Raw genomic sequence first — 19,748 nt, 5'->3', positions numbered from 1 at the left:
CCCAGGGATGCAGGGGGCGGCTCCATCAGCCGGCGCCCGGGGGCCCTGCAGCTCCAGGTCACAGCCCAAGTCTGGGTGGGAATCCCGGAGCTCTGGCCCCAAGAAGCGCTCTCAGACTCACCTCAGACACAGGCGGGTCCGGACGCCCAACAGAGACGGGCCCTGGCCGGTCCTCCCGCCCGCTCTTGGTCACTAAGCCCCGGCACCCGCGGCCCTGGGCCACAGACCCCGGCTCGGGCCGCTGAGCGAGCGGCAGCTCGCGGTCACCCCCCCCCCCCGGGGGTCAAGCAGGAGAGCCTGGGGATGGAAAGAACGCAACGGGGAGCCACAGACCGTAGGAGAGTACTGAGCTTCCCGGGGGCTGGAGGAGGGATGGATGATGGGCCGAGACAGGCTCAGACACCTCTTTTATTCCAAAAGTATCGAAGGCACTTACAATACAGAGCAGGGAAAGGGGAGAACACTGAGAGCACCAGGCAGTCCAGTCAGAGGGGCGCAAGGAGATTCAGTCCGGGGGTTAGAAAGGGATCCCCAGCACAGCCCGTTAGAAGGTGCAGTGCAGAGTGTAAGGAAGCTGCAGGGGGTGCCCCGGGTAAATCAGCTGGAGCGTCTGCATTTAAAAAAAATAAAAAGCTTAAAAAATCGATTTTTCTCAGGATCAGGAAAAATGATCCCAGGGGCCTTGCCGAAGGGGAGGCCTGGGAAAGGGGGTCCTGAGTCAGGGACTCTGAGCCAGAGCGCCTCAGGTCCCAGGGTGGAAAAAGTCTTGGTACATCTCGATGAGGCGGGCTGCCTCCCGCTGGCCAGAGAGCAGGGCGCCGTGGGTGGTGGAATAGTACTTCCGGTGGGTGGCCTCCCCAGAAAACAGGACCTGCATGGGCTGGAAAGGCCAGAGAGAGAGCAAGGTGACAAGCAGTCAGACAGGGCGGGACAAGCGGCCGTGACACCCAGCCCGCGCCTGAACCAGGATCTGGTAAGTCATCCGTCTCGGACCAGAAAGCCCCCAGCGATGGGAACGCAGTTTCCTGGGGCGACCGAAAGTGCAGAACAAGATTAGTCTTTCGGCCAAATATCAGCCCTTCGAAAATAAATTCTGTCTCTGGGAAGAGCCTTCTCTTCTCTGGGCCAAACATGCCCAGATTTTTCAGTGTCATGACCTCCCCAGTGCCCTTGACCGTCCCAGTCGGCCTCCCCGCGATGCTCTCCAGCTCCCCATGATCCTCCCCAGACTTCAGAGCTAGAGCAGCCCTCAATATGGTAGGGAATCTGCCAGGACAATCCCTTCCTCATTCCCAGAGGCCGGGCCTCTGTCTTCAAGCAGTCCCCTTCCTCTGAGTGTCCCCCTTCAATGCTCAACCCCTCTGCTCCCCATACACTGCACATCCCTATTGACGTACACATCTTTCCCATTAGAAGGTAAACTCCTTGAGGGAAGGTGCTATTTTTACTGTTACTGTGTCCCCAGAGCTGGCACATAGTAGGTGTTTAATAAACATTTGATTGAAAATTCAGGATTTTTCCCAGGGTGGATATCTGGGAAAACTGATGGGATTTAGCTCATTCTCTAATTAGCACATATTTGAGTCTAGGATCCAAGTTGGCCCTTGAGGGAGACTGATTTTCTCGTGCTTTTCTCCTCAGCAATCACTCTGGGGGGGCTTCATAAATACTTAGAAACAGACACCCCTTCTTCCCTCCCACATCTAGGAGGGCACCCCACTCACCGCTGTCTTAGAGCTCTCTGTATAAGGCAGTGGCTTGGCTAGTCTCTCCACATCAGCCCCACTTGAGCCCACTTGGGTGTAGGAGTAGGAGCCGCGGAAGTGGGGGTTGCTGCCCCAGAAGGAGCGGAGGATCCGGCGAGGCTTCGGGATGTCGGGGTTCCCTGTTGGGATCCACACAAGAGGAGCTGGTGAGAGGTAGAGCCTGGGGGGATGTTTGAAAACTGAGGAAACTCCCTGAGCCACAGGCAGAGATGGAGCCGGCGACCACCTCAGGGATGGTAGGGAAGAGCGTGGAGGGGGGAAGAAAGTCACAATAGATTAGAGGCAGGGTGGTACAATGGGAAGAGAGCTGGAGAGTACCTAGATTGCAGTCTACCCCTTCCTTCCTGGTGACAGTGGGCCTCCGAGTATCTCTGAGCCTCAGTTTCTCATCTTCAAAAAGAGAAATTTGTACCCTTCAGCCCTGAATCTAGGCCCCAAAATATGCAATACCCTGGATTTTTGAGTCACAAAACTTGACTTCAACCACTGGCCCAGCCATTTATTACCTACATGGTTGGCAAATCAGAGAAAACTCCACCTTCCCTCAGAAAGCCTTTCCTTCAAGACTCAGGGGAAGCACCACGTCCTACAAGAGGCCTTCCCTGGCCAGTTCATCCCAGCTGCCAGGCCCTTGGCCATCCTCACTACGCTGTATAATTCTATAGATCTATAGCTCTAAATCTGGTTATGCTGTCTCCCCCAGCTAGACTCTCAGGCCCCAGAGGGCAGGAATTGGCTTCCATTTTATTTGGTATCCAGCAGTGTGCTAGAAGACAGGAGAGGCTCGATACATGCTGGCTGGCTGATTTATTCTTAGTCCTTTTTGGTTCTAAATTTATGATCTCCTTGGCTCATCTACTACCCCAAACTCACTGAAACTCTAAGCTTTTTTCCCCAAATAGGGGCCAATAGCATGTCTTAGCCCCCCAAGGTGAAGTTTTGTGGGGATAATAGATGGGACGTATGGATGCGTGTGGTGGGAGCCATGAGAGCTCGGATTTGGCTGAGTGTGATGCTCATGCTGGACATTTAGGAAAGCACAGGATTAGCTGTTTTGAATAAGAGAATTCTCCTGTTGTCCTTTTTGGAACCATTTTAACTCCACCGCAACCCTCTCGAGGATCTTATCCTGGTTTCCCTGGATTCTTGGACGCCGCGCCATCCTAAACCACACTCTCCTCACTCCTGACAAGCTGGAAAGGCTCTGAGGATGGGCCGAGAGAGGTCACAGGCCCAACATCCAATGACCAGCCTGGCTAAGTTTGGAGAACTCATCAGCAGGTCGGCTGCAGCAATCCGTGACCATCTGTTAAGTTTCAGGGGAGTTGTAACTACATTAATGAAGGGAAGGCTCCCCCAAGGAAGTCACAGCTGTTAAAAGCATTTTCATCCAACCTCATTTTTTAAGATGGAAAAAAAAGGAGGCCCAGGAGGGGAGGAGACATACTGACCTAAACTAGTCTTGGAAATGAAAGGGTAAGCGCAAATGCGAGAGCCCCAACTAGAGCTAAGACATCTGGATTACAGCACCAATTCTCCCACTCACTACACTGGGAAAGTCACTGAACCTCTACGACTTGGTTTCCTCAACTGTAAAATTGGGGCAAAAATAGCACCTGCCAACTTAAAGTTGTTTTATTTTTAAGATCAACTGACATACTGTTTCTAAAACACTTAGCACAGGGCCTAGCACAAAATACAAATTATTGTCATCATCATCATCATTAGGATGGAAGGGGAGTAGAAACCACTTGCGTGGTTCCTATAAACACATAAGGAGCAAGTAACAAAGGTAATGACGGGTTAGTGTGTAGAAACAAAGTACAAACTCTGGTGTCCCGTTAAAAAGCCAGAAGGAGGGCCCCCAAGACATGTGACCATTGGGAGGGCCACAGGTCAACCTCAATCTTGATGGTCTTTAAAAAGATGAGCCTGTGAGTCCAAGACAGTGTTTGAGGCAGAAAGCACCTCCATGGCACGTGCCTCTACCAGCAAGGAGAAGAGAGGGGACTTTTCTCTCCTACACCCCATCATCCAGAGGGTCTTGCAGCAGATCCCACTTGTCCACAGGAGGTACCATGCCCAGCACAGAAAGGCACGGGTATGAAGAACCAGGACCAATAATCTCTGCATGACCTCTGGCAGCAGAGAAGAGAGCTGCCTACAGGATTCAAGAGGGAGCCAGTCCTGGCAGTCAAGAGAGGAGCAGACTCAGGCACCACCATGTAAGTGGACCGTGGTAAGGCCCACCAGTTGGGGCTCTCAAGTGATAGTTTTCAGATCCAGGTCCCACAGAGAACCCTGGAACTCTGGGATAAACCCCACTCTTTGGGCAGGCCCTACAGGATGATCACAACATCGTGATCTAAGACTAGAAGGGATCTCAGAGACTATCTAGTCCACTCCTTTGCAGATGAGGAAACTGAAATGAGTTGAACAAAGTCATAAGACTAGGGATTAAGAGCTGAAAGAGACCTTAGAGACCTATGGATCCTTCTCTCTAATTTTATAAGGTTAGAGGTCAAGAATTGGAAGGGACCTTAGAGACCATCGAACCACCTCTCTAATTTTATAAGAGTAGAGAGCAAAAGTTGGAAGGGAGCTTAGAGACCACCAGCTCCACTTCTCTAATTTTATAGCTGGGACCTCATTCTATAAGATTAGCGATCAGAAGCTGGAAGGGCCCTTGGGGACGTGGGACCCAGCTCCCTAATTTCATGGTCAGGACCTAACTTTGCAGACACAATCCGCAGCAGAGGGAAGGTCTGCGCTCAGGCCCTTGACTCCAAGGCCGGGAGCTTTCCCCAACTACCTGCCGAGGCCCACCCAGCTGGCTGAGAGCCAGAACGGCCCGGGCCTCCCAAGAGGTGCCTGCTGGGAGAGGCAGCCCCCACCTCCCCCCGCCGCCGCCCCCCACCCCGGCGTCGCCCACCTGTGAACTTCCGCAGCATCTCCGTGCAGATCTCGGCCACGGCCTCGTCGTCGCACCTCTCCATGACGAGGGCCTCCTCCCCGCAGATCCAGCCGCTGAGCACGTAGCCGTAGCGCTCGGGCGGGTAGAGCACGTCGAAGCCGCAGATCTTGCGGTACCACAGCTCCTCGGGGTAGGTGAGGCTGCGGCTCTCGGCCTCGTCCTCCCACACGAACTGGAGGCTGTTGCACTCGGCGCCCCAGAAGGGCTCCTCGAACTCCAGGAAGATCTTGTCCGTGGTGCTGATGCCCAGGCGGCGGATGGCCCCGGCCTTCTCGGAGGGAAGCGCCGGGCGGAAGAGCGTGGAATGGTGCTTCTTCAGGACGCCCAGGGACACGGTCACGATCACGTGGTCGGCCGGGATCACCTCGCAATCCTCGCACTCCACGGCCACGGGCCACTGGCCCCCCTCCTCGCCCCCTCCCTGGCCCAGCTCCTCCCCGGGCTCCTCGCCGCCCTCCTCGGCCGTGTCCTTGTTGTGGTCGGCCAGCTGCTCGATCTCGGGGCCCCGGCGCCGGGCCGCCGCCCGGTCCCAGTGCACACAGCGGACCGCCTTGCCCAGCTGGATGACGCGGTCCGGGATGTCCTGGGCCAGCAGCTCCACGATGCGCATGAAGCCGCAGGGGATGACGTGGTGAGCCCCCGGGATCTCCGTCCACTCCCCGAAGGCGCTGAGGGACACCTCGTCCATGCTGTGGGAGCTACTCTCACAGCTCTCCACCTGACGGGGAAGGGACAGAGTGAGGGGGAGCCGGCGGGGAGCGCCGGGGGCCCACCAGGGGTCACGGAGGTTTCTGGCCAGCATTTCCCCGACGGTCCCGCAGGCCCGGGAGGCCCCGCAGCTAGGGACCGTTTCTGAGCCTGGGACCCGGCTTGTATTATGGCAAAGGCTCCACGAACGTTTGTTCAGCGAACAAACAATGGAACAAATGAAGGGGGGGTCAGCCGGAGTCTGAAACCATCCCCATCATCAGCCAGGCTAAGATTTATTAGGTAAAGGCTGCCCGGTGCCTTCATGAATGAGATAATGGTGGAGGAGAGGCCACCTCCCCACCCCTGCAAAGGTCAGAATGCTCCCCCGGGAGTCAGCCACCCGGGCTGCTTGCAGTATCATACCAGCAGATCCCTCTTTGGGTCTCAGTTTCCTCCCGAGGGTGTCGGACTCCAAAGTCTCTGATTTATCCCCTCCCATTGGGAGATCCCATCCACCCCCTAAGAGAAAGGGGCTTGGGAGGAACCCCCCCCCAAATCAGGCCAAAGATTTCCTGAGAACAAGAGCTGACCTCCCTATAAAGTCAGAGGCCTGGGGAGCCGGGGATGACGCTCCTCCACTGCCCTTCCCCTACCCCCCAGCCCACAGAGATCCGCCATCACCCAAGAAGAGACTCAGTGTGGAAGTTAGTTCAGTAGCCTTGGATTGAGCCCCTAAAGTGGTCAGGCCCTTGGCCCGGCTGCCACGGAGTAAGTGACCAGAGACCCCCCCCGGCCCACCTTCAGATACTGCTGGATCATGGCAAGTTTCAGGCGTTTGGTGGCCTCCGAATCATCCGGCTCGGCTTTGATGCGATTTCGCACTTCTTCTCGGGTGAAAACGCCCACACTGTTCTGACTCTCAGCATTGACTGGTTTACCTCTCTGGAAGAACTCTTGGGTCAGGTTATAGACCTGAGGGGGGTAAGAGAGCAGCATGAAGGCCGGGAAATGAAAGGGCCTCCATCACCCACAGGCTGCTCACGGACCAGCAGCTCGAAGGGGCTAGCCCCCTCCATTTACAGATGAGGAAACTGAGACCAAAGGACTTTTTCCAAGGCCGTCCATGAAAGCGCTAGGGCTGGAAAGGGCTGCAGAAGCCGTCCAGTGCAACCTTCTCTTTTTCTAAATGAGGAAACTGGGCCAGTTCAGAGGGACAAAATAATGACAATAGTCAGCAGTCACGGGATCATTGATCTAGAATTGGAAAGAGCTTAAGAGGCCGACCACTTCCACTGCCTCATTTTACAGATGAGGAAACCAAGGAACCCAGAAGCTAATCACCCCGCCCACTGCCACACCCACTACAGAACCAGAACTCCAGCCACATCCTGCCTGGATGCATGTCTGGCATCCCTTCCCCTGCCTCAATTCCAGTCCAAGCCTTCCTCCTCTGGCCAGTGTGGCTGCTCATCTAAGCCCTGTAGCACTTGCCTATTTAATTCCACTAGACTAATTTCTCTTGTTGCTTTTTCTTAAAGACCAGGGTAAGTATTTATGGGCAGACGGGTGGCTATGGAAGGGTGTTATCTGCCCCAGAAAATCAGGACATCCCTGAGAGATGTGAGATCAGACAGAAGTCTCCTTAAGGGGTTTCCCCCTAGTATAGGGGGCTGAGAAATGACTCCAGCAGAATGGGGACGACATCCCAGAACCTCAAGCTCAGCAGGAACCACAGTGGCCAAGTAGTCCAACGCTTACCTCCAAAGGACCCCCCCCCCCACTTAAAAATCTCACAAGCAGTCCCCTCCAGTAAGGGGAAGCCCGCCACCTCCAAGGTGGCCCAGCTCACGAGGGACAGCTCTCCCATTTTCCTGATGTGTCCTTGCCAAACCTTAAAGGGAAGGAGCAGCTTCCAGTCCTGACAGGGTTCAGATTCTAACTGAAATTCCCTGCGTGATTTTGAACATATCAGTTAACCTCAATGGACTCGTTTCCTCCCTATAAAATTAACAAGTTAGACTAAAGCTCCCTAAGGACTCTCGCAGCTCTAAGAGGGCGTCTCCAAGATTTTAGTGGGAAAAAGAAATCCGCCTCTCTAGGTCACCTAGGGGTCTCTCCCTCCAAGGCTTCGTGACTGTCCCCATCCCACCAGGAAGCCCTTGGCCAGGGCGCACATGTGTCTATGCACGTATCTCTCTCCAAAGAGTCCAAAGCCGTGGGCCGCTGGCCCCCTCCCAGAACTCTCTCTGGTGCTGACACAAGGATAAGCGTGAGCGATCTGGAAAACAGGCGATCAGAGAATGGGAGGAAAGGGAGGAATGGTTTCTAACGAGACCCCTCCCCTCCCCTCAGTGCCATGGAGAGTCAGCTGATCGGGTTTAATGAAACAATAATCTCCGAGCTATGTCAAAAAGGGTAGCCCCGTGGTATTGTAGATTGAGCACTGGACTTCAAGTCAGGAAGATCTCACTTACTAGCGTATGACTAGAGAAATTCCTTAACCTCTCAATGCCTCAGTTTCCTCATCTGCAAAAATTAGGGGGCGGGATTCAGTGGCCACTAAAGTCTCTGGTCATTCTAGATCTATGAACCTAAATCATATAACCTCTCTGAGCCTCGGTTTCCCCATCTGTAAAATAAGGGCATCAGACTTTGAAAGTCCCTTCCTAAATCTAAGTAGATAAGGAATAAGGGGATGGAGATGGGGCTTATAGAGAAAGCTTACTCCTTGTTCCCAAATGCCTGTGACAGACTAGTCATTGGTTGGTTCTGGGAACCAGCATGGCCAATGGGTTACTTCCTGCAGTCTTCTGGAAGTACCCTTTCCTCCTTCTCCTTCCCCCTGACATGATGCCTTCCTGTACTAGAATAGGAGAGAGATAAAGAGACAGAGAGAAAAGAAGAAAGAGAAGGAGAAGGAGAAAGAGGAGGAGGAGGAGAAGGAGGAAGAGGAGCAGAAGGAGGAGGAAGAGGAGAAGGACGAAGAAAAGGAGAAGAAGGAGGAGGAGGAGAAGGAAGAGAAGGAAGAGAAGGAGGAGAAGGAGGAAATGAGTTCTCTACTGGGTGTGAGGATAATCCCATAGGCCCAGAACTCAAGGACACCAGGGAGGGGAATTTCTTTTCCCACAGAATTTTTAGAGCCGCTGTGTTAGGCCTGCGAGGGACCTCAGAGACCATCTAGCCAGACCCCCTAATTTGACAGAAGAGAAACCAGTCCCAAAGCTATTAAGTTATTCAAGATCACACGGAGCTTGGTCCCAAGCAAGAAATCGATCAGTTCTCCCTCCACAGGGGATGACTCTCATTAGGTAAGAACCTAATTCTAACCGGGTTATGGTTGTTTTCTTAATAACTGACCCATGCAAGGCATTATCCATCATTAGAATACCAATTATAAATTTCTTGAGGGCAGATTTCCTCCCCGCCCCCAACTTGTTTGATTTTGTACCAGACAGGTCAGAGCATAACAAAAATGAAAAGCCTGAGCAATGGAGGGACTTCTGGGATCACCTATTCCAACCTCTACCCAATCAGGAAGCCTCCGCAAAATCCAACAAAAACAGTGACCCAATTTCTGCTTGAATAACTTGAATATCAGGGAACTCACCACCCTCCAAGGTTTCCGTTATTAGGAAACATTTCCTTACACTAAACTGAAATCTGGAGCCAAGCACCACAAGTCCCAGCGTCCCATTCCAGGGGATAATCCTTCAGGGCTAAAGATCCCCATTTCTTTCAGTCACAAAGCGTTACTTGGGTATTAGTGAATTGCTCAGTATTCAGACATCACAAGGCAGGATGGGGGGAAGGGCAGCAGATGGGCCTTGGGGTGGGAAGCCTGGATTCCAAATGATCCCTCTGACACACCCTAGCTCTGCCACCTGCCCAACTCGTGGCCCAGGCCACCCTCAAAGACTCTGCGTTACCGAGAAGCAGCTGATCTACCTCTGCCCTGGTACTGAGAGTTACCCACACCATCAGATCCCTCAGCAAGGCAGCCAGGTGGTGGAGTGGTTAGCGTTAGTCATGGAGTGAGAAAGAGCTGAATTCCAATCTTGCCTCAGAAGCTTAATAGCTTCGTGACCCTCAACAAATCACTTAGCCTCAGTTTCCCTCTTCTGTAAAATGGGTTTGAAAATGGCAAATCCCTTCCAAGTTTCTTGTGAGGATCCAATGAGAAAATATTTGGCAAACAGGGTTAAGTGACTTGCTAATGTCTGAGGCCAGATTTGAACTCCGGAAGATGATGAGTCTTTCACACTCAGGGCTCTCTGCACTGTGGCGCCCCTAGGGGCCGGAAGGCTCATAACTGAGATGCTCCCTGCCTGCCAAGTGTTGTTACTGTTGCTCTCTTCATACACACAAGACATGAAAATAACCTTCCCTGGTGTTAAGGACTCGATGCTCCCTTTCTCTTCAGCTAGTTCTCAGGGGCTGCCTGGGAAGCACGGGATAGTCCGGGAGGGGCCAACTGAGGCCCGGAGGGGAGATTCCCAGCCCCCCAGCGAGCGAAGGGCAGTCCGGGCCCCCAAGTGCCAGCTCCCGACTCTCCGGCTTGGGGGGCTCCCAGACCCTTCCCCACCCCCACCCCGAGCTCCCCTCTGCCCGTCACCCACCTCGTTGTATAAATCGCTGAATTCCTCAACCACGTCCTTAGGGATTCTTTGGCCACGGTTGGTGAGGTAGTAGGCCACGCCATTCTTGGAATACAGGCTGATACGGCCCACGCTGCGCTCCCCATCCGTCGTCTCTTCCAGCAAGCCATTCTCTTCTGCTAGATGGTAGACGGGGTTTCCATGGGAACCATGGATCCAGGTAGCTCCCAGTTCAAAGGTGGCGTGTTCTAATGAAGAGGACGGTCAGAATGGTCATCTCTCCCATTTGTATAAAGCTTCCTTAGAGTCCCATAGAAGGGACCAGAGGCCCCCGAATCAGACAGCTCCAGAGCCAGAGAGCGCCTCCACGGCCATCGAATCCATCCACCCTCCCCATCTGACAGATGGGAAAACTGAGACCCAGAAAGAAGCCACCCACCTTCCCCCTGTGATTAGGCGGGAATTAACAGGCCTGAGCCAAAGAAATAAGCCCAAAGGCAGAAATAACTTGCCTCCAAAAGGCACTTTAAAATATAATGCAAGCATGAGATCAACCAAATCATTTCCAATGGAGCATTAATGAACTGAACCAGCTACACCCAGAGAAAGAACTCTGGGAGATGACTAAAAACCATTACATTGAACTCCCAATCCCTATATTTATGCCCACCTGCATTTTTTATTTCCTTCACAAGCTAATTGTACAGTATTTCAGAGTCTGATTCTTTTTGTACAGCAAAATAACGGTTTGGTCATGTATACTTATTGTGTATCTAATTTATATTTTAGTATATTTAACATCTACTGGTCATCCTGCCATCTGAGGGAGGGTGGGGGTAAGAGGTGAAAAATTGGAACAAGAGGTTTGGAATTGTCAATGCTGTAAAGTAACCCATACATATAACCTGTAAATAAAAGGCTATTTTAATATATATATATATATATATATATATATATATATATAAAATAACCTTTTATTTCAAATTTATATATATATATATATATATATATATATATATATATATATAGATAGATAGATAACTCATAATATATATATATATATATATATATATATATATAATGCAATCTACTAGCTTAAAAGAGCTGGATTCAAATTCTTCCTTGGTTTCTTACTATCTGACCTGGAAAAATTCAAATCATCCCCATGGACTCCATGGAGTTTCCTCAGCTGTAAAAGGAGGGGATTGGGCTCTAAATTCCTTCCTATTTTTAAATTTCCCATTTTCACTGAGGGAATGGTGTCCACTGGTGTCAGTATAAACAGCACTAGATCTGATGGCAGTGATTAGAGTTCAAATCCAGCCTCAGACACTCGTTAACTACGTGCTCCTGGTAAAGTCACACAACCAGTTTCAGCCTCAGTCTCCTGATCTGTAAGATGGGGGAATACCAATACTCTGCACAAGGTCTGCTGGGAGGATCAAATGAACTAATATAATAAGGTGTTTTGTACACAGTTTACTCTGTGTGTGTGTGTGTGTGTGTGTGTGTGTGTGTGTATAAATGCTGTCATTATCATCATCATCATCATCATCATCATCATCATCCAGTGACCAGACTATTTTAAGGAAAACAAACTGAAAGACTGCAGGGCTTTGATCACTGCAGCTCCCCAACTGGCAGGAAGACAGAACTCCTTCTTCCCAGCAAGAAATAGTGGACTACTGCTACTGAACGGCACATTTGTGACAATGAGGGACTGACAGATATTTTTCTTTTAAAAACGTGTCAGGGACTGCTTTTCACTTACCTGTCCATCGCATCACCCTCTCCCCTATCACTTAACCCCAATGGCATTTTATGGTTTCCAGGATCAAATTCCCAAGGCTCTGTTTTGCTTTCCGAGCTGCCCCTCCCATCTTCCTCCACCTTCCTCCCCGACAGATACTCTTGGACCCAGTGCCCCCAAGCTCTGGGCTCCCCCACAAACCAGCCATCTCTGACTCTGGACATTCTCTCTGGCTGTTTCCCGGGCCCACAATACTCTCCTCCTCCGTGGCCAACCACGGAGCTCCCTGGCTTCCTTCACATCCCAACTAAAACTTCTCCATATGCAAGAAGCCTTCCCTAACCCTTCTCGTTCCAAGGCCTTCCCTCTGTTAATTAACTCCTATCTATCCTGTTTATAACTTGCTTTGTCCATTTGTTTGCATATTTTCTCCTCCATTAGAGGACTGGGGATCTTTTTTTGCTTTTTTTGTATTCCCGGTACGTAACACTGTTGGGCACATAGTAGGAACTTAATAAATGTTCATGGAATTGACATTTTGAGTTGAAATACTGAGTAGCAGCAGGTTGTGGTTGCTATAGAGCCAACCTTAAGTCAAGCAGTCTGGGGGTCAGACCCTCCACTCTCACACACTGCCCAAGCGATCCTGGATAAGTCATTCACGTCTCAGTGGTCTAGGCCATTCCCTAAGAGGGAAGATGCTGACCTACTCTGGTTGATGGAGTATCCACTGATGGATGCTCCATCTAGCGTGTCTCCCTTAGGAGTTCCCTATCCCAGTGAAATCAGAGGTCAAGTTCACAAAACCTTAAGTCTTTAATATAAAGAGAGGGAGGGATGGAATGGACCATGGGCAAAGAGAGCACTATTTTTAGGAGAATGGCGAAATAAGCCCACCCCCTGGCACACAGCATGTTAATGCTCAGTCAGGGCCAGGATGCCCACCTCCTTCACACCCCTTGGGTCTTTCCCACAGCTTTTAGTCCTTTCCTCCTTCATATCCACCATGGCCCTGAGACCAGGCAAGGGGAGGTAACGTTCACCTTCCCCTTTCCCTTCCTTTTTGCCCCTACCCATGAAGCCCATGGGCCATGTTTGAATAAGATAGGAACCACCAGCTCTGGTGACTCAGCCAAGATGGCGGACCCCCAGGACTCTGCCTCATCACCTGCCCGGCCCTCTCGGCCCTCCAGAGCCCTCAGATACGGCCATCTACCTGCTGACCCAGCCTGCATGCTTGTGGCTCCTTCCTGCAGCCCTGCAGCCACATTTCATGGATGTGTTGTCTCTTCCAGCTCCATGGAAACGAGGAGCTTCATTCAACAAGGATCAGAGAGCTCCATGGCTGGGGCGGATCAACGCCCAGGGCCTTCTTAAATACCCACAAAGAAAGGAAACCTCCCCACTAATTTGAGCCAGTGGTCAGCCTGCATCACAAGGTAACCGGGGCCCTCATTTGGCCTTTAATGAAATAAAAAGGATGAACCAGAATCGGAGCCAGGCTGGAGTTCTCCGAGACTACTATGACTTTGGACTCCCTGCCCACCCCCAGCCCCACATTGTGGATTCCCCCTCTATAACATGAAGGCAAGAGCTGGGGAGGAGGGAGGAAGGAAGGAAGGAAGAGAAGAATATTGGACAAGTCTCCCAGGCCCCTTCCAGCTCTGACGCTATGATTCATTTCCTCTTGCTCCATGCTGGACAGACAAAGGTCAGCCAGTATTTCCCCTTGGGGAATTCCCCTTCCTTCATAAAGTGTTTCAAAACATATTAATAAATAGCAGCTCCCATTTCTCAAGCCCTCGAAGGTTCACAGAGGCTCACTTCGCAACTGCCTGGCACCACATGGGCCACGCTGCCCACCTTCCAGCTGGGGCCGATGGCATTTAAAGGGCCTAAGTGACTGGCCCAGGGGGCCCGGGTAGGAGCCACATCCAGGCCTTGCGGGCTCCAGGGTCAGCCCGCGTCCCACTATAGTAATTTCCCAAAGCAGAGGGATTGAGCTTGGACCTGGGATGGTCTTGGGATTGGGAAGTTCTGGGGGGAAACACCTGTCCCAATACAGGTGGGAGCTTCTCTCTATAACTTATCCCAGAGGGTCTCCTGGGCCATGATCTGTCCCTGATGATCAGGATGTTTAGGGACAGGATTTGAATCCGAGTCTTCCTGTCTGAGGTCTGCCTTCTGTCCGCCACAGCCTGCACACCTCTCTTCCCCAGATGTGTACCATGAGGCATCTGTGAAGGGACTTTATAAACTGGGGGTGGGGGGGTGGGAGGGGAGGAACAGGGATCATTGAGGGGCCCAGAACCAGGCAGCTCAATGAGACTGCAGGGGTCCTCAAGCCCCATCTGGCATTTTATTGGTGAGAACTGAGGCCCAGCTAGGGGAAATGATGGCTCAGAGTCACCCAGTTATAGCAAGGTTCAAGAAAGGGAGAGCAGGAAGAGGAGAAGGAAAGGAGGAGGAAGAAGAGGAGGAGGAGGGAAGAGGAGAGAGGAAGAGGAGGAAGAAGAGGAAGAGGAGAAGGATGGAAGGAGGAGGAGGAGGATGAAGAAGAGAAGAAGGAAGAAGAGGAGGAGGAAGAGGGGAAGGAGGAGGAAGAGGGAAGAAGGAGAAAAAGAGGAGGAGGAAGGAGGAGAGAGGAAGAGGAGGAAGAAGAGGAAGAGGAGAAGGATGGAAGGAGGAGGAGGAGGATGAAGAAGAGAAGAAGGAAGAAGAGGAGGAGGAAGAGGGGAAGGAGGGAAGGAGGAGGAAGAGGGAAGAAGGAGAAAAAGAGGAGGAGGAGGGAGGAGGATAGAGGAAGAGGAGGAAGAAGAGGAAGAGGAGAAGGATGGAAGGAGGAGGAGGAGGATGAAGAAAAGAAGGAAGAAGAGGAGGAGGAAGAGGGGAAAGAGGGAAGGAGGAGGAAGAGGGAAGAAGGAGAAAAAGAAGAGGGAGAAGTAGCTTGCAGGCCACTTTGGGGCTTGCAGATCACTTTACATATATCTCATTTGATTTTCCCAACAACCCTATGAGGCAGGTGCAAGTATTATCACCATTTCACAGATAAGGAAACAGAGGCTCGAGGAGAATAGACTAGCTCAATATCCTGCCTAAATCCAGAACCCAGCTGAAAATCCACCTTCTCTATGGGTAGCTGTGGGGGTTGGGTGTTTTTGGAAGGAAGAGAACAATTGGAGCAGGAAAAGTGCCTTTTCACTATCTATCCCACTGTGCCCCAAATGTATTCCCTCCTTATGTCTTGCCTTTAAAAAAAAAGCATTTATTTCCTTCAAAACTGCTCAGCCCTCACCTCCTTCAAGAAGCCTTTCCCAACCCCCACTAGTTACTAGTGCCCCTCCCCAAAAAAGTCCTTGCATTGGCTTTTTACACATTTTGTAGAGACCTATCTATACATGCTACTTCCCACTACACTAATTCCCCAAGGGCAGATTTCATTTTAACTGTATCTCCAGCAGTGTCTAGTATTCAGAAAGTGCTAAATAAAGCTTATCAAGTGATTATTCTGTCTTTGGGTCTCCAGACCCTAGCACAGTTCCTGACACACAGTAGGTGCTTAATAAAGGTTTGTCAATTGTTTTGTCTTGGTGCCCCAGACCCTAGCACAGTTCCTGACACACAGTAGGTGTTTAATAAATGAAAGAATTCAGTGAGGAGTGCCCAGAGAGAAGAAACAGGGCCACATGAATGATGGATTAGCCTAGTTAATAGAAAGGCCTTTTTTTTTTGTTCTTGGACTCAAGCGCACTTTTGAGAACACGTATACACGTATGTAGTCACACACACACATACACAAACACACTCCTGCCTCAACTCCCTTCTGTTCCTCATCTGTGTATCAGCCGTGTGACCCTAGGAAAACATAAGGGTGATTGTGGCCTTTGGCTCCCCAGCTCTCAGCAATGGAATTGGCTGAATCGGATATCCCACATCCCCCAGCAGCAGCATCCTTCCCCCGTCCAGGTGGGGGCAAGAAGTCCCCTGGGGAGAGCAGGGAGGGGGAAACTAGGAGAAAAGAGAACAAAGCCAGCCGTTTCCTCTCCTCCTCCCCAGGCAGCATCTCACTCTTGGAGCTGCAGCTAAAAATAGGGCCCCCGTTGCGCGGAGCACATCTGAGCCTACCACGGAGTGTGGCTACTTTCAGGCGCTGCTGAAGCGAGCGAGCCGACAGGTCCGGGAAGTGGGGGGGCTGGCCTTGGGGCCCAGCCCATGAGTGTTAGACACCCATAAGATAAATAAGATTTCAAATTACTTTCAGAACTTGTTCTTTTCCCAAATACCTTCCTATCTGAGGAGCCTCCATAATAGCCCGTCTTGTAGAAAAAGGAGGCGGGCTGGAGGCACACTCACCCTTGCTGGGAGCCCAGACCCCGTGGGCAGCCAGCTGGCGAAGCCCCGGGCCCTTGTCTCAGAACCCTGCTTTTAAATGATCTGAACAAACTACACAGAACCACAGAATGAACTAAGTTAATAAGCTCTGGACTGACCGGCCCCCTGCGCTCCCTCCAGCACTAACACTCCATGAGTCTGTGACTCTAGGGGGCCCTTTTCCCTGGACTTCATTTCATCTATAAATACAATTTAAAAAAAAAAAACCTTTATTGGGATGAGCTTCCGCAATCATGGCATTCAAGACCTACTTAGGGCCAACATGGATGAGTCTGAGCAGGCAGGACACTTGCTATTTGACCCATCCAGGTAGCCAGAAAGACGTGAGTTTAAATCCAGCTCCCAACACTCGACTGGATCTGGACCCTGGTCAAGCCACTCAAGCTCTGTTTGTCTCAGTTCCCTCATCTGTAAAATGGGGATAATGCTATCACCCCAGATCGTTGTGAGGATCGAAGGTGACAGTAATTGCTTGGAATATAATAAACACTATAGACATGTTAGGAATGAGGAGGAAGATGATGGCGATGTGATAATGGTGATTTGGGTGATGATAGTGATGAGAATCATGATAATGGTGGTGGTGATGGTGATCTGATAATGACACTGATGGTGACAATGATTAGGGTGATGATGATGATGGTGGTGGTCCTGGTGATAATGTAGTATAATGGGTCAGGTTTCTGGGAGGCAGGAAAACCTGAGTTCAAATCCTGTCTCAGGTGCTTACTTACTATCTCTGTGACTCTGGGCAAGTCACTTAATCTCAGCCTCAGTTTCCACATCTATAAAATGGGAATGTTAGCAGCACCTCCCTTCACTGAGGTGTTATGAAAATGAAAACATGATGTACCTGAAGCACTTATGTAAACACGAGCTATTTCCTGGTTTCAAAAGCTGAATAAAAGGGAAGGAGAAAAGTGAAGGTGACAAATGGGTCATAGTTTCACTTGGTGACTAGGATTAGAGCCCAGGGCTCACGGCTCATGGAGCCACCAAACGGACAAGATGAGTTCTAAGGTGGCTTCCAGTTCTCCGGTTCTGGGCATGTTCTTGCTTTAAAGCTCCTCGGGGAGGGTCTGATCCAATTTTCATCAGAGGGACGTCCGGGCCCAATAGGACAATGACACTGAGGAGTGCACTGGGCTAGGTCCGGCCCCTCCCCCAACAGCTGCCCCCGCGGGACCCCATGAAAGTGACTTTCCTACTCAGTAAAGGAGCTGCCACGGGTCCCACCTACTCCCCTGGGGTGAAGCAGTTCGACATAAATGGCACCAATCCCAGAACCTCAGAGTGACCTCGGAGGCCTCTAAGTCAACCCCCGCCCAAAAGGAGGCCCCGAGACCCCGGGCCCTGAGACCCCAACCCCAACCAGGGGTCAGCAAGGAGGTTCCACCCCTGGGGCAGACGGCTCCATCTGGGGACAGAGAGAGTAGTTGGGGATTTCTGCCGACAGCTGGTCGGGGCTCAGAGTGCTAGGATCAGAGACACCCGAGGGCAAATTTGAACTCAGACACTTGTTAGCCATTTGACCCACTGTCTGCCTCAGTTTCCTCACCTGTAAAAGGAAGATAATAATAGCACCTACTGCTCAGAGAAACCCAAACGCAACCTTAAAGCCCTGTGTAAATGCAGGTCTTGTCACTCTACTATTTGTGATCGTTACGTGTGATATATATTATTATTGACATTCTACAGAACTTTCCCCTCCCGGCTCTTCCCTAAGTTAAAACAGCTTCCTTTTTTTACAAGAAGACGTGTGAAGAAAACGCCCTTGTCTCTAAGCTAAACAGCCTGGTGCTTTCCACTGGTGCTCACGCCCCTCAAAGAAACTTCCCAGAAGGAGGAATGCCGGCCAGGGACCCGGCCGCCTCTCGGGCCGTCCTACAGCTCTGACCCAGGAGGGGTCGGGCCCCCCTTGGGGAGCAGGGCGGGGGGGCCAGATAAAGGGCTCTAAAAAAAAGATCCCTTCCTTCCTCCCTCCATCCCTCTCTGTCTCTGTCTGTCTCTGTCTCTCTGTCTCTCTGACTGTCTCTGTCTCTCTCTCTGTCTCACACACACACATCTGGAGCCCAAGGAATCTGCAAACTAAAGAGAAAGAAGCTCGCGGTCTGTGATTCTGCCAAACATCTGAGCTTCCCTCAGGCCACGGGGGCAAGGAACAACTTCTAAAACACTAAACTAACCAAGCTGTCAGGGAGGCAGCCTTCCTCACACACACTCTCCGGCACCACAAGCCCCCTGCCCAGCAACAGCCAGCAACAGGTCCGAAGCCCAAAAGCCCTAAGTTCAAATCCAACGCTTACCTGGCCCGTCACCTGGCCAGTCCAAGGCCACTTCCCCTTTTGCCTCAGTTTTACTCTGTTATGAACTGGAAAGGGCTCCGACCCTTCGGGCCTCAGGCCTTCATTGCCCAAAGGCATTCTGGGACTAGGATCTGGGTCTCCACTCAGTCCAGGGCCCTGCCAATATCCCATCGTGGTGGCACAAACCACCATAAGAGATAATAATAATCACAATATATACTATAATATAACAATACTCCTCGGCCCTGGCCCACAGAGTGGCTTCCAGGCACCAGGAGATAAATCATCCGAAGGAGCTCCAGAAACAGCATTTGCAAGAAAGAAAATGTCATCCCCAAGGAACGAGCGTCTCGTGGCGGAGCTCCGGGGAAGGCGCCATTCCCGTGGGGGCCACTTTGCCGGGGCCAGCGAGCGGGAGGGGCAGCGCGGGGCTTCTCACCGAGTTTGACGCTCTGCACGCGGCCTCCGATGCGGTCCGACGCCTCGAGCACTAGGACATCCGTGAAGCCGTGCTCCAGGAGGGCTTTGGCGGCGGCCAGACCGGCCAGGCCAGCGCCGATCACCACCACTCGAGGTTGTCTCCTTCTCCACTTTGGGACTGAGAGGGTTCCCCCTGTCACCAGAGGTTTCCCAAACTTTACCCGTCGGCTCGCTTTCTAAAAATCAGGGGGGGAAAAGGGAAAGCTGGTCTAATTTGTCATTACCCTTCAGTACCTCCACCCCTCCATCCATCCTTCCTTCCCTCCAGCCCTCCATCTTTTCATCCATCCTTCCTTCCTTCCATCCTTCCAATCTCCATCCATCCACCCTTCCTTCCCTCCATCCTTCCATCTTTTCATCCATCCATCCTTCCATCCTTCCTTCCTTCCTTCCTTTCTTCCAATCTCCATCCATCCACCCTTCCAGTCATCCATCCCTCCATCTTTTCACCCCTGCCCCTATCCCTCCAACCATCTTTCCTTTTTTCCTTCCCTATTTCCCTCTATTCCTCCAATCCTTCCTCTACCTCTTTATCCCTTCTTCCACCCCCATTCCTCCTTCCCACCACCCTTCCATTTGCCCATCCCTTTTTTTCCCCTTCCCAAATCCCCCCTCCCTCCAGGGCCCCCTGATTTGGGGTTGTTATTTCCCAAAGTGAATTTCAGACAGGTCCCCCGGGGAACCTTGGAAACCTCTCGACAGAGGAAGGGGCCCGGGACAGGGTCCCCCTTCCCCGGCCCCTTTTCCCCCCCTTTAAAAAAAACTTTCCCCCCCCCGGGGGGGGGGGCCCCCCCC

General features: G+C 51.6%; 1 protein-coding gene across 1 annotated transcript; it reads right to left on the bottom strand.

Annotated features, from left to right (window-relative positions):
• Nucleotides 1-390: 390 nt before the first annotated feature.
• Nucleotides 391-19,205, bottom strand: SMOX (spermine oxidase). The gene is made up of 7 exons (XM_031949210.1): nucleotides 19,188-19,205; nucleotides 18,913-19,129; nucleotides 10,047-10,273; nucleotides 6,229-6,402; nucleotides 4,699-5,458; nucleotides 1,725-1,885; nucleotides 391-880 (listed from the first exon to the last, which is right to left on the bottom strand). The coding sequence occupies exons 1-7, from the start codon at nucleotides 19,203-19,205 to the stop codon at nucleotides 743-745; spliced, it is 1,695 nt and encodes a 564-aa protein (XP_031805070.1). The 3' UTR covers nucleotides 391-742.
• Nucleotides 19,206-19,748: the final 543 nt, after the last annotated feature.

This window comes from Sarcophilus harrisii, chromosome 2 (genome assembly GCF_902635505.1).
Source record: "Sarcophilus harrisii chromosome 2, mSarHar1.11, whole genome shotgun sequence".
NCBI lineage: Eukaryota > Metazoa > Chordata > Mammalia > Dasyuromorphia > Dasyuridae > Sarcophilus > Sarcophilus harrisii.
Note: the sequence above shows the minus strand (reverse complement) of the source record. Positions and strands in the feature narration are given on the sequence as shown.